This window comes from Hetaerina americana, unplaced genomic scaffold (genome assembly GCF_022747635.1).
Source record: "Hetaerina americana unplaced genomic scaffold, ioHetAmer1.1.p SCAF_15, whole genome shotgun sequence".
In the NCBI taxonomy this organism is placed as follows: domain Eukaryota; kingdom Metazoa; phylum Arthropoda; class Insecta; order Odonata; family Calopterygidae; genus Hetaerina; species Hetaerina americana.
Genome location: NW_027286625.1, coordinates 4585275 through 4599134, shown reverse-complemented (window position 1 = coordinate 4599134; position 13860 = coordinate 4585275). Strand labels below are relative to the sequence as shown.

At 36.3% G+C, this 13860-nt stretch overlaps 1 protein-coding gene across 1 annotated transcript; it reads right to left on the bottom strand.

The window, feature by feature from the left end:
• Positions 1 to 913: 913 nt before the first annotated feature.
• Caf1-105 (chromatin assembly factor 1, p105 subunit) lies at positions 914 to 13587 on the bottom strand. The gene is made up of 8 exons (XM_071583913.1): positions 13267 to 13587; positions 12874 to 13006; positions 12421 to 12636; positions 8656 to 8752; positions 8302 to 8565; positions 3066 to 3479; positions 1407 to 1667; positions 914 to 1294 (listed from the first exon to the last, which is right to left on the bottom strand). Exons 1-8 carry the CDS (start codon positions 13396 to 13398, stop codon positions 934 to 936), a joined length of 1878 nt encoding a protein of 625 aa, XP_071440014.1. The 5' UTR covers positions 13399 to 13587; the 3' UTR covers positions 914 to 933.
• Between the last annotated feature and the right edge of the window lie 273 nt (positions 13588 to 13860).

Here is a 13860-nt window from a genome sequence, read left to right as displayed (position 1 = left end):
ATTCATGATATTTTAGACTAACTTGATAAAAAGAATAGAGTAATTGGCGTTTCTATGACTTTAAAAATGCATTTGACTCAGTTGATTAAGTACTATCACTGAGGAAACTCGAAAAAATGGAATATCTGGGATAGCCAATCAATAGTTAAAATCTTTTGTAACAGGGAGATTACCAGTTGTTGAGAAACATTGACTCAATGAGTGAATGGTGTGAAGACAATTTGTTTTTTATTCACAATGAGAAAACATTAATTCAATTTCATCTCCACCCAAGAAAAATTACACCCACCCCTCTTTTGAGGATAAATGTGTCATCTATTAAGTGTCCCATGACAAAATATAAAGGGATACATATTCATGAGTCTCTATTCTGGGAAGTTCATGTCATCAACTTGTGTCCTAAAGTAGCCACAGTAAGCCGCCTCTTGAGAAAAATTGTGACCATATTTACAAACTGCATAAAATTCTATTGGATGCCTTCCATGTGTAGATGAATTACTTCCCTTAAAAATTCTCTTTGCATGGGTAATTACAGTAATAATATTTTTGGAAATTCATGCCCGTTTACCTAGCATTTCCCAAAGTATCCATCACTGGATGAAAAAAAACCATTAGGCATAAATGTTAGGCTTTTTTTGAAACAAACACTAGTACTTTTTTGCCTATCAAAAAACCTTAACTAATGGTAACTTGAATTAAAATAAATTTGTGACTCGGATAGATGCCAGATGTAGGCATTAAATAGAGATCTGTAATTATAAGGAAAAATAGAATGTACGTACTTATAAAAACATCGCCTTCCATATCCATAAAAAAACCAACTACGCACTTGTGGGTCATCAGTAAGAAAGAAATTATTAGTTTAATAAATTTTTTATTTCGATAATAGTAGCTGATAGAAAGGAATAAAAAATGGGAAACTATATAGAAAAATCACATTAGGCGTTTTTTGCTTTTGGGGCTGGACAGTGTTATCAGCTGTACTCTTCGAGGTGTTTTCCTTTGCTCCTGAGCTGGAGTTTTATTCCCATTTGTGAGCATGGGGGATTCGTTTTTTTCGGGAGTCAGTTTTATAGGAGATGAATTATTAATGCTCTCACGACTATCCTTGGAATCAAGTTCACTAACTGATGGTTTCAATTTTCCTGTCATGGGCGATGAGTTTACAGAAGTCTCTTGTGGGTTAATTTCACCTCCTACTTTAGATTTTACATCGACACTTCCTTCAGATTCATTTAATTTTTTTGCCACTTCCTCTTCACTATGTCTTTTGTGGTTCTTGTTGCCATTCTTTCTGTAAGATAATAAAAAAACAGCATTTTAGAAGAGACAAACATAACATTGCATGTACTATCAACTTTCTAATTTCCGTCATTTTAACACTGTGCATGCAAATAAATATTTACTTTTTAATTTCAGCACCATCAGAAGATATTTCTTCTGATTTTCCCTTAACAGAAATGGAAGATTGCTTCATGGCAGTTGGAAGCTCCTCTGATACCTTTTCTTCTTTAGCAGGATTTTTTGTTGTTAATGGGCTCCTAGATATGTCATTTTGGGTTTCATCCTTGGGCTTATATGGAATGCCTAATTCTCCCTCAGTAAATGTTATCACAGAACAATATCCATCAGTGGATGAAACTACCAAAATTCGTCCATCAGAAGACCTGAAAAATATTTCAATGTTCGAGTATTCAATTAATGGGAGGTTCATATTACAACATTTCTTAAATTAAAACCACATTGAAGTAAACAGCATCATTAGAACTATAACCGAGTGAAGTTGCGATAAAAACAAAGAATTCCGTGCAGGAATGGAGAATGAAAATACATTCTTGAACTGAGTTTGGACTTCGTTTAACCTTGAACACTGGACTGAATAGATGGGAAGACTCAAGTTTATAGGCCAAAAACATTAAAATTTGCTTCGTATACACATTGAAGTGCTATTTCACAAGGTAAAAGAATATTAATTCTGAATAAAGGAGATTCATCCTTGGGACATTAAGGGTTTTATCAGGGTATATTTAAGGTTGCCCATTCACAAACAGGAAATATATACAGCCATTTTATTTTAACTAGAATAAAATATAAAATAACCATTGTGAAAGGTTGGAAATTAATGCTCATATCTGCAGTATTATTAGCAGAAGCAAGTTATATGACAACTTGGGAACAATAAATGATAAACATGATGCTTTCAGGTGAAAAACTGGATGAATGACTTAATGTTATGAAGGTCTTTCAAAACATACATATAGCAAACCGAACCAGTTATCAATCCGAAGATTGGTTTGATAGAGGGTAGAGCTCACCCAATGGCATGTGAAATTGGCACATCAAGGTAGAGGGACCAGTTCCTTCCCCTGTGCCATCTATGTTTATTCAGAAAGATCTGTTGCCCAAAAAATCACACACCTTGGGTGGAGCTGAAAGTGCCAAGAGCACTGAGATTCAAACCCAGGCCCTCTGGGTAGAGGCCAGCACTCAACCCACTGGACTACCATATCCCATTAAAAGATTAATGAATATTTTCTTTGATGATATGTGTAAATTGGATCACTTATTAGATATCTTATGTTATAGACTCCTTGAAAACTAATCTTTTTTAAATTGAAATCAGTGTTAAACAATGGGGAAAAATTTTCCAAAGTATATATTGATATGAATATTGTGGGAAATCAGATTTGACGATAATGATTCTTATGTGCACATACTGACAATTCTTTGAAGTACTAAAGTTACCCTAAAAAAATATATTTTTGATAAAATGTAACATATGAGTATTATGTTTTTTCAAAGCCTTAATAGCCTTTTGTTATTTGACTTTGGAAGGCTTTTAAACTACAGGAGTACACTCACTTATTGATAGTTAATATTTTTAGGGTAAGGTATTAAATAGATTACAAAGGGATATTTAAATTATTTGAATTTAAAGTCATCATTAGCTCTGATGTATGTATAATTTACTTATGCAAGCACTTTTTTCATGGTTTCTTGCTTCCAACTCAACTGAGTTCATTATATTAGGAGTGCGGGCCATGTTCTGTAAGTGAGTAACTTACCATGCAATATCAGTCAACCGAGTATAATGGATGTTGGATATTTTGGCAAATGGCAAGGGCTGCTGTGTGTCATATAAAATTACTGAATTCTGAGTGGCCACTGCAAAGACAACTCTGTAAGGGAGAGCAAACAGTGATGAATGCTTTTCCCACGGCTTCTCTTCTTCAATTGTTGCCTTTCTGTTTGGATCTCCTGGTGAACTTTTTTCGGCCGTAAAGGAACTATCAACATCCATCATTTCTTCCCCAGTCTCGTTTTTTGTGTCACTAGATACAGGTTTCTTGTCACTTTCAGCATTTTCTTTTGGTGACTTCGAGTTTTCATCAGTTTCCTCTCCACGTAATTCATATAATACTGGACAGCACCTCACAGCTATGGTATATTTGTCTCCTGTAGGCAAATAAACCACTGGTCTGGAAACAATACAACAATGATAAGATGTGGGTGGAGAAAATGTAGGGCAAGTGAAATATTGTATTAATTTGTCTTGTCCATTCACTGATGAAACCATGAAAATTCCTGGATCATGACAAATATAATTCAGCCAACGAAATGAGTCTGCCTTTTTTGATGCTACACTTATTATGTTTCAACAGAATGCCAATGCTCAAGACCAACCCGTCTACTACCCACTACCAAGGAATATTTTTATTAATTTAAAAAAATTAATTTGTATTAATTCTTATTCAGATTTCCAGGTTGTTCCACACACAAGTTTATGTTTAGGAAAATATTAGCCATGTGCTAGTAGTTTCGTGGAATAACATGGCGGGGTTTTACTGTGATAGCAGGCTTGTACATAATATCCTGCTGCTGTATGCTGGAAGTTGTGTGAAATTATGAAGAATATCAAACACACCATCCTCATCAGAAATTGCCACAATGGCAAAGCATTGACAGATGACCCTCCCATAGAGGAACATGGATTTTCGGGAAAATGAATACAAAATAAAAAACATATTGATTTACTAATTCACTAAAATGATACACCTTACAGAGAATGCCAACAGTGGTGAGGACACGATATTATTTCATTCACATTAGAAACCTATTGTTAACTTAAACTCTAGCCTAAAAATAACTCACTAGAAATATTATACGATTCTTGACAAGGGGTCAGTCAAAGATGAAAATAAAGCATTCATTCAAAAAAATCGCACGCATACAGCTAACACAGTAAAAAATTAATACATGAATCTGCTAGAACATAAAAATATTCAGCAAACACAATTTTTAGAAACTTACTGTATCGAACCAATTTTGATGAGTACAATTTCAACGGAGGGTCAAGTTGGGCAAAGACTATAGAGAGGAATGGAGATCCTAGGTGCAAACTTGTAAGACCTCCGAAAATGATGGGCGAGGTTAGGATTTTTCTTTCTTTTTCCTAGTTTTTCAGGTTGGTGGACAACCTGTATGTTTGTTGCTTCTCCAAAACAAAAAGTAATAACCACATGTTATCATTTGATTCGTCTCTGGTGCCCATATTATGCACATATAAAGTAATGCAGTCTCACGTTGAAATTAAGAGGACAGCAAAAAACAATCTCACAAGAAGTATATCAGGGTTAACATCATACTCGATGTGTGTCTTCAGGCCTCTCTAAAGGTTGATCAATATTTCCCAGAGTATTACATGTATGAGTCGGGATCTTTCTTTTTGCTATAACTTGAATCATGCTTAAATGGCAGTTCATATAGTTCATACAATTATGACTGATGCTTTCCCAACTCTGCTAAGTACAGTCAGAGAAAGTGCAGCCTCTTATGTACAGCTGAAGGAGAGAGAGAAGACTTTGACGAAGTGATCACCCAAAAATCTCTACATATAAGACTTCCCTGCCTACTTTTATCCTACCTCCAGCTTTTTGTAAGCCTCTTATCATTTATTGTGGGAAAAGATGCCGCTGAAAAACAAAGGTGAATAGGGACAGCTCATCTCTCTAACTAACACTGGTTATCTTGACTCTCCACCTGTGCAGCCTGAGAAATGTAAAGGTTTTGGATAAGTCACTTATCCTGCTAGTCTACATCCGTCTTCTACAATACCTTCACAAACCAATATGCCCCAGTTGCATTTTACATTCCTCTCTAAAAGTAACCTTATCATTGGTATGGCATCATGTGTGCCCCCACTCCTTCAAAACTCATATAGGTCTTACCCCAAGTAATCACTTGCTCAGATCCTAAGTAATGATTTATCTGAGAGTGAAATTGAACTTATGATTCTGTAGTTCTCACATACTACTGCCCTTCCCTCTTCCAGGCTGGTTATTAATGCTGGTCTAAAGATATTTTCGGGCCATATTCCTACCTCATACAAGCTATGAGCAGGACTGTAAAAATGTTTCCTTCTACGTTTTCCTAAACCCTTGAGCAATTCCACAGAAAATGTCATCTATAACCACAGCCTTGTTTATTTAAATTTCCCTAAATACTTTCTCAGTGTATCAAGTATGCCCCGGACCTAAGCTATCCTCATTGGAATTGTAATCTCCACCTATATCTAAATCAGTGGCATCTAGCTCTGCCATATAGTTCTTTGCAATCGTTTCATCTGGGCTGAATCTCCTATGCTGCCATTAATACATTTACGGTAGTATCTCTAAAAATATGTCTTGATTTTCTTCATTGAGTGTTGTTATATCAGAAAAGAAAATGCTTTGTTCTTCCATATATATTTTATTAAAGTATAAGACATACAAAAGGAAGAACAAAGTACGAGGGTCATCCGGAAAGTAGTACCCGTTCGTGAAATAAAAAGACAAAAGTAAATATTAACAAACATAAAAAATTTTATTTGAAAGAGGATACTTTAAACTACTTCTCAACATAATCTCCAAGCAAATTAAGGCATTTGTCATAACGTGTGACAAGTTTCTGTATTCCTGCTGCATAGTCCTTCGCCGCCAGCTCATTGAGATACGCGAGGGACCCATCTTGCACAAATTTTTGCATAATGCAGATGGTGTTTAACAATTTCATGAACAATTGTTCGAGAAACATTGGGAAAATGCTCACAGATGTCATCAATTGTGACGCGCCGATCGTTCCTCACGAATTCGTCAACTGAGCTCACCAGTTGGTCTGTAATGACAGACGGTCTCCCCGAACGCTCATCGTCGTGTGTGTTCCCCCTCCCCATGTTGAAGTTGCGACACCACCGCCGAACAGACGACTCGTCCATTACATTGTCTCCATACACCTCCTTTAATTGGCGATGAATATCACATGGGCGAACGTTTCTTGCATTGAGGAATTTAATCACTGCCCTCACTTCACAACTGGCGGCGTTCTCAATTTTTTTAAACATTGTAAACAATCATAGAAACAACACAGGCAATGCTAGCGTCACGCAACTTGGCTCAGAGAAGGCAGACAAGCCACTGAAGCTATCTGACCTCGTCCAGCGGCTACTCGCGTCGTCAGCACTTCATGCGGCACGAACGGGTACTACTTTCCGGATGACCCTCGTATTTTCTTTTCCGATATGAATCGCTTCCACAAAGTGATGCCTCAAACCATTCTATTCATTGAGTGTTGCTATGATCAATTTCATTCAGTAATTGAATATGATGAACTCTTCTCACCTCCACTGGTTTAAATCCTGTATTAGTATTAACATTTTGATGGAAGACTTATCTAACATTTTCAGTCCTGAAGGTGATGGATGAGTTTTCCAAGCATATGCCAGAAAAGCACCAGATCTTTCCACATACGAGTAAGTTTTGAATGCTTGGTAATTTAAATAATTTATTGGAACCAAATAAAAGAAATACAATATCAAGGAAGAAATCTCTAGTGCCGATGGTACCTCCACTGACCTTTCTTACTTAATCTGCCAATGCTTTTATCAATCATACAAACCAGACGTTGCCATGAGTACTCCTGACAGAGGAGTGCAAACATATATTAATCACACAGAGGAGAAGGAGCTTGGAAATTTAAAAACAAATAGAGTAAAGGAAATAAAGTAAAGAAACACATGAAAAAACACAAATAGAGAAATAAATTTACACAAAAAACAAGACATCAGGAATTTGAACCCGGAATCTTTCACTACCCAGTTAAATGATCACAATTAATCAAATCTGCTAAGTGCAAAATTCCCTGGAAATAACTGAAAGAGGGGGATCGAGATGGTGCGGGGGCTAACGTACTGGCTTCCCACCCTGAGGTCGCGGGTTCAAATCCCGGCGGTGTTGAATATTTTTCAGAGGTATCTGGATCCCTACTTGAGGTGCTTTGTGGTGGGCACTTTGAGTGAGTACGCTGTCCGTCGGATGGGACGTTAAACTGCGAACCCCTTGGCGCCTTTCGTAAATGGTGGGCTAATGCCGATGCTGGGTTTCTCTCCACCCTTCATCCTTTCCTGCCCATCCCCTATGGCACAAAAGACCTCAGCTGTCGGTCGCCTCCCCTAACAACTACTACCACTACAATAACTGAAAGATTTAATTTTACTGCATTGATATTTATTTTAATTAATGCCTTTATTGGCATGACATTGAAACTATTGTCTCTTCTTCTACCAAACCCCTAAGCACAACTGTGAAGACAACACAATTACCCATGCCCTAGGAGGAGGAAAACCCACCTGGGCAGGAGTCACCCCTGCAACCTCTGGGTTTGGCAGGCATATTACCCCACTGCCACTAGGATTGGCAAATGCTAATAATATAAATGCTGGTAAAAAAGATAGACACATAGATGGAGGACTCCAGACTGCATTGCTCTGACATGCTTTCAGGAGTGCATTAGGAGGGGAAGGGAAGTGAGGTAGAAATACCACACTCACACACTTAAACATAGATATAAACAAATCTATCAATTTCAGTGTTGCTTATTTCAGTCGGTATTCCCAAAGTAACTTTTATTTGGCACATTAGCTAAATCGGTAGGGCATTCAGCCACGGAAGTGAAAGATCACAGGACAAGGATTTAGTCATACGAGTAGTTTTGCAAATGAAAATACTAGTTAAATAGATGATTAATTCTCCATCATATGCTGAATATAAAAGCAAGATAAAAAAATTCCTTTGATTTTTTTCAAAGCCTTGTTAATTTTTAGATAGCCCTCTAAGAAAAGTTGAAATCCTGGTTGCATTTAGCATGAATGAAATTTCCGCTTCAATAAAAATTTTTCAAATTGAAAAACGTGATACTGAATATGGCTATAAGCTTTCAAAAGAAAACCAGCAGTAAGCCTTTTAATTACAAAATGAAACAGCTTACCTGTTAAGCAAATGCCTCGAATAAATGTAGGTTACATTGATGTTCTTGAGGTCACCATCTTGCTCAATGACACCAGCTGGTGTAATGAGCAATTCACCATCTGGCGTAAAAGATAATCTTCTGAAAAAAGTCTTCAGTGTGTCGTCATGGTAGAGCCTAAAAACCTTTTCCTCTGGGTTCTCTGAATTTCCCACTCCTGGAAGCCATGATTTATACAATCTGCTAACAGCTCGTTTGGTGTTTATGTTGTACACACGGCATAATCTATAATTAATGATCATCAATTTAGTCATTCATCATGACAAAAATAGCAAAATAAATCAAAATTGACAGTTTTTCTGCTGATTAGTTTACCTATCACTGCTCATGGTGGCCACAAACTGATTTTGTGGATCCCAAGCAACTCCCTGGACAAATCCTTTGTGATCACTGAGAATTCCAGTATTTCTTCCTGCAAAGTAATTTGAAAAAGTAAGAAAATTATAATTTATTCAGTGCGTCAACACCACATATACATTAAGGTGCAATTAAATGTTAGTTTGCGCAGATAAAATGGCTTTTTAGGCAAACTAAGTTAGAATATACAGGAATTTTTCTCGGGTTTCCAACCGGGTCAGGTTTCGGAGTACCGACGTTTCGATGGCTGACTCTGCCATCGTCTTCAGGGTTGAAGTGCAGAGCATGGAAATTGCCGGGTTATGCTCTGCACTTCAACCCTGAAGACGATGGCAGAGTCAGCCATCGAAACGTCGGTACTCCGAAACCTGACCCGGTTGGAAACCCGAGAAAAATTCCTGAATACTATTCGCCGGGAAAGCCTGAGATCCTTCATTAAGTTAGAATATATTACCACGATTGTGAAGACAAGTCATTTTCAGAAAGGGTTTTATGTTTGAGTTATGTGATGAAAAGGTACCAATGAACATTTGTAATGATGATCAGAGGGAATTAAAACTTACACCGGACAAAGTTCTGCATATTGAGATTAAGTTTCATAATTTCACACAACTTGTTTAAATGGAGGTGGTTCTTAATTATGAATATCTGAAAACATGGTTTCCTGATGTCATTACACATGTTCTAGGTGGTTTGCTTCATAATAAATGTATCACATGCCAAGGAATGTAAAAATCTTAATGTTTGTGTGATTAAGAATAACTTTATTACAGCAAAGAATAATTTTTTCCACTCAGGGTAAATTCTCATCAAACTGAATCCATGCCCACATTGTTCTCTGTTGTGTTTATCCCTTTTAAATTCTGAGTTTCACCATCACATACAAAAATTCCAATATTATGCTTTCAGTGTGATACTAGACCACTGACTTCCATGGCATTCTCCCCACTTAACTATTCAAAATATCAACCATCACAACTAAATTGCCCTTTCCTCATGTTTAATGAATGAAAAGCATTTTTATTTTTGGATCAAAAAGTGAATTACCTGGCATCCTGTTATCCCTTTTCTTAAATGAAAACTTTTAATTAGCAAGAAAAGATTTAATTGTAATAGCCACAAACTTCTTAAGTAATTGTGTGATCAAGTTAGAAATTTCAATAATAGCTCTAGTCTCTGCACTTGGGAGATGTAACACAATGGGCAAACACACTGGAGTTCATTGCCATTAATTAAAATACTCTGTAACTTCTCACACTTCCTTTATTATAACTGAGCATTGCTTCACATGCCATTAACAAGATGATGTTAACAACAGAGATTAAACCATGGTCGGTTGAATAAATGAAGGATGGAAATGCATAGATTTTTTTTAATTTACCATAATGAATATAATATTTCCACTTAGTAACTCCTGAGGATATTTCTTACATGCTGGTGTACCCTTACACGAGCTCGAGTGGTAGTCACAGTACTAATTCATGTTTCCATTTTCCATGAATTATGACATGACGTTTGGGTTTTTCAGCTGAAGGTTTACTCAAGGAAATGAGAAATGATTTGTTGTCTCAGGCGTAACTTTGTGGAATTTGCATAACATATTGAAATGTAATGAAATAATTGACTTTGTAATTCCACACACTTTATTTAAAAAACACACGACCCAGGTTTCGACGTTGAACGTCATCATCAGGTGGTCCTCATAGAAGCACGCTGGCTATATATACCTTCTGATCATAGGAGGGGGGGGTTGGTCAGAGAGGGAGGTCGGAGGGGTAAAAAGGTTACAATGTAGCTGGGAAGAAAAGACAATTACATTTTTGATTTAGAAGAGTGGTAGGTCTAGGAGTGGGGAGTGGGAGGGATACAAAATTTCGTTGGCAAGATCATCTTTCCAACGGACACATTTCAAAATTTCTAACTGCTCCAAAGCATCGAGCCTTTGACCTTTTTCTTCAAAATGAATAATTTTTGTCACAAAGTCACTTTTGTGATCACTTTCGATAAGGTGTTTTGCAAAGAGGGATGTTATGTTCTTATTTTTTACACATGTTTGGTGTTCTTTAATCCTTTCTTTAAATTTTCCTTCCCGTGACTTTGTGACAAAAATTATTCATTTTGAAGAAAAAGGTCAAAGGCTCGATGCTTTGGAGCAGTTAGAAATTTTGAAATGTGTCCGTTGGAAAGATGATCTTGCCAACGAAATTTTGTATCCCTCCCACTCCCCACTCCTAGACCTACCACTCTTCTAAATCAAAAATGTAATTGTCTTTTCTTCCCAGCTACATTGTAACCTTTTTACCCCTCCGACCTCCCTCTCTGACCAACCCCCCCCTCCTATGATCAGAAGGTATATATAGCCAGCGTGCTTCTATGAGGACCACCTGATGATGACGTTCAACGTCGAAACCTGGGTCGTGTGTTTTTTAAATAAAGTGTGTGGAATTACAAAGTCAATTATTTCATTACATTTCAATATGAGAAATGATGTCTAGACTTGGTGTGGATGATTTGGTCAGTATGTGACCTTTCTAAAAATGGAAAATTCTAATTCCTGGTTGAAATTGGAAACGGTTATGCTAGAAACTTTCCAGAACCTTGCCCTTCCTTCCTTTAAAAGAACCGTATCCTTAGGAATTTAATGAAATTGCCAATGCATGAGGTTGCAAAGCAATGAAACCTGGACCGGGAAGTAAATACTTTGAATTGAATAACTTGATATAATTGAATAATACTTGAATAACTATTTTGAGTTCCTATAATCAAGAATCAACTCCAAATAAACATGCCGAAAACCATTTCCAAGTTTACTGGTGAAAAAACATAAATAAGGGAGTGAAGCCTCATGTTAAGTGTGGTAAAACAAATAAAACAACCCCAAACGAAAGTATAAAATGTAATTTCACATTTTCAATAAATATATTACTACTTATACACCTCATCTAACAAGAAAAATAGGAGGGTCACAATTCAGGGTGAGCTAATCATAAACCCTCTAGTGTTGAGCAGTTTTCACCATCTGGAAATATAGGGATGATCATGTAGGTTGTTTTTCTCCATGTAACAACATAATTTTTATGTTACTCAATTATATAAGTGAATGATGTATCCATAAAAATTGGCTGCCTAAACTTTCTTCATTTTGAACGATGAGACTGACCGTAAGGAATTAATTTGCAATTATTGTTGCAGTGAAATTCAAACTTAAGATTGAAGAGGTCTACAAAGATGGCAACAATTCGCATGGACAATGGCCAGCTCATTCTGACAAACAAAAATTAGCCTAAAAATCAAATGTTATGGTTCTTTATTTTCCATGCCGCAATTTCAAAGCGAAGTAAAACAAAACAATTGAACTTCAAAGTTTTAACAAATATTAATCGGCTCTTCTCCTTTCACGTATGCATTTAAAATTAATCCATGTACTTAGCATTTAATCTGAACCCATTCGTGTAGTTATATATTTAATAAAAATGCTTTGGCTATGAACAGTTAAAGGAATACTGTTCAATTATTAATTTTTGAACACAGGAATTCTATGCTTTAACTTGTTGCTAGTATTATCGAAGCATATACTTTCTTTCAGAAATTAAATCAGAGTACTAAGGGCATGGCTGCAATTATTGAAATATTCATGATTTTAATGGGATAATAAAATTACACCAATACGTCAAAGAATCTAATACTATGGATTTCAATGCAACTACTGTGAAATACTTTTACCTTTCTGAACATCCCAAAATATAGCAGAGTTATCAACAGATCCTGATAAAATGCAGGTGCTGTCAGGGGACCAACAAAGGTCATACACATCTTCTACGTGACCACGAAGAACTTTCATGGAAATCCACTGTTCCTTCGCATTGCCTTCATCATCGTTTGTGGGGAATTCCGGTAAATCTTGATCAGTTTTTTGCTTCCATATAAGAATAACCGATTCTGAAAAACAAATCAGACGAACATTACGAGGGAATAGCATTTGAAAATGTTAAACATTTATTTTTAGAGAAATAAATTAATGATTTCTCGACCCACTCTCAGTGGAGCGGATGACATTTCTATTTTAAAATACACTCGAAAGAACTTCATCAACCAGAAAACACTTCTTAATTTTTAAATTAACATTATTGTATATGTATGTTGTACAAACGTTACTCTGAAATACAAAATCATTACCGTCATCCCCAGAGGCAAGAAATTCTCCCGATGGAGAAAACCGAACAACATTCACAGCCTTTTGGTGCCGAGTCAGATCAGCTGCAAATTCTAAATTGGCAATTCCAGATTCTTGAATTTTTATGTACCAAATCTAAGAAGATACAAGACATTTATGTTGTAACATAGCAAAACAGGTGATATAGTGATTTTCCGACGACATGTTACTAATAAGTCTAAATTTATATATTTTTTAACTAGCCCATCTCTCACATTATTCTTGATAGTTATTTAGTTTCACTAAGTAAACCATCCATTTCATCATTGTTAAGGAGAGAAGTGTCAAGGTCTTTCAGGAAATGTCATGGCCACAATTATGTTAAAAGGGATTTGTGGAAAATCAAGGTAACTTACCAAAACATGAGCGTCAGTTCCCCCTGATGCTAACCTCCAAAAATCATCCGAATTTCCACGACGTGGCTGAACGTCGACACTTAAAACAGGGTCTCTATTGTGCCAAGAAATTTCTGGTATGATACACTTCATTTTCCCGCTAGTTATTCTGGGTTTTACAACAAGTGGGCTCGAGGGTTAAACCATCACAAATTTCACAATAAGATGGATTATTTCAAATGATGATTTTCACGAGTAAATTTTCTTACTACACACGCAAGAACACCACGAAGATACGAACATATTAATATAGCCAAACAGATAGTTGTGGGCTAGCACGTAATCATAAACTTTTCCCGCCAACGTTCGTTCAACCCATAATAATAGAAACTTAAACTCGCGACTGCATGTGTACTTGAGCGCTCAGTGACAATTTTTAGAACTAATTAATAAGAAGCCAATTATAATATCAAGACACAGATATGATATATTATGAGCATTTAGCATAATATCAAAGTTACTTATCAATTTATCACTGCTCCTGGAAAATTATATGATGAAGCATCATATATACTCCATCTAAATAAAAGTGTTACCCCATCTCTTGCCGCCTAA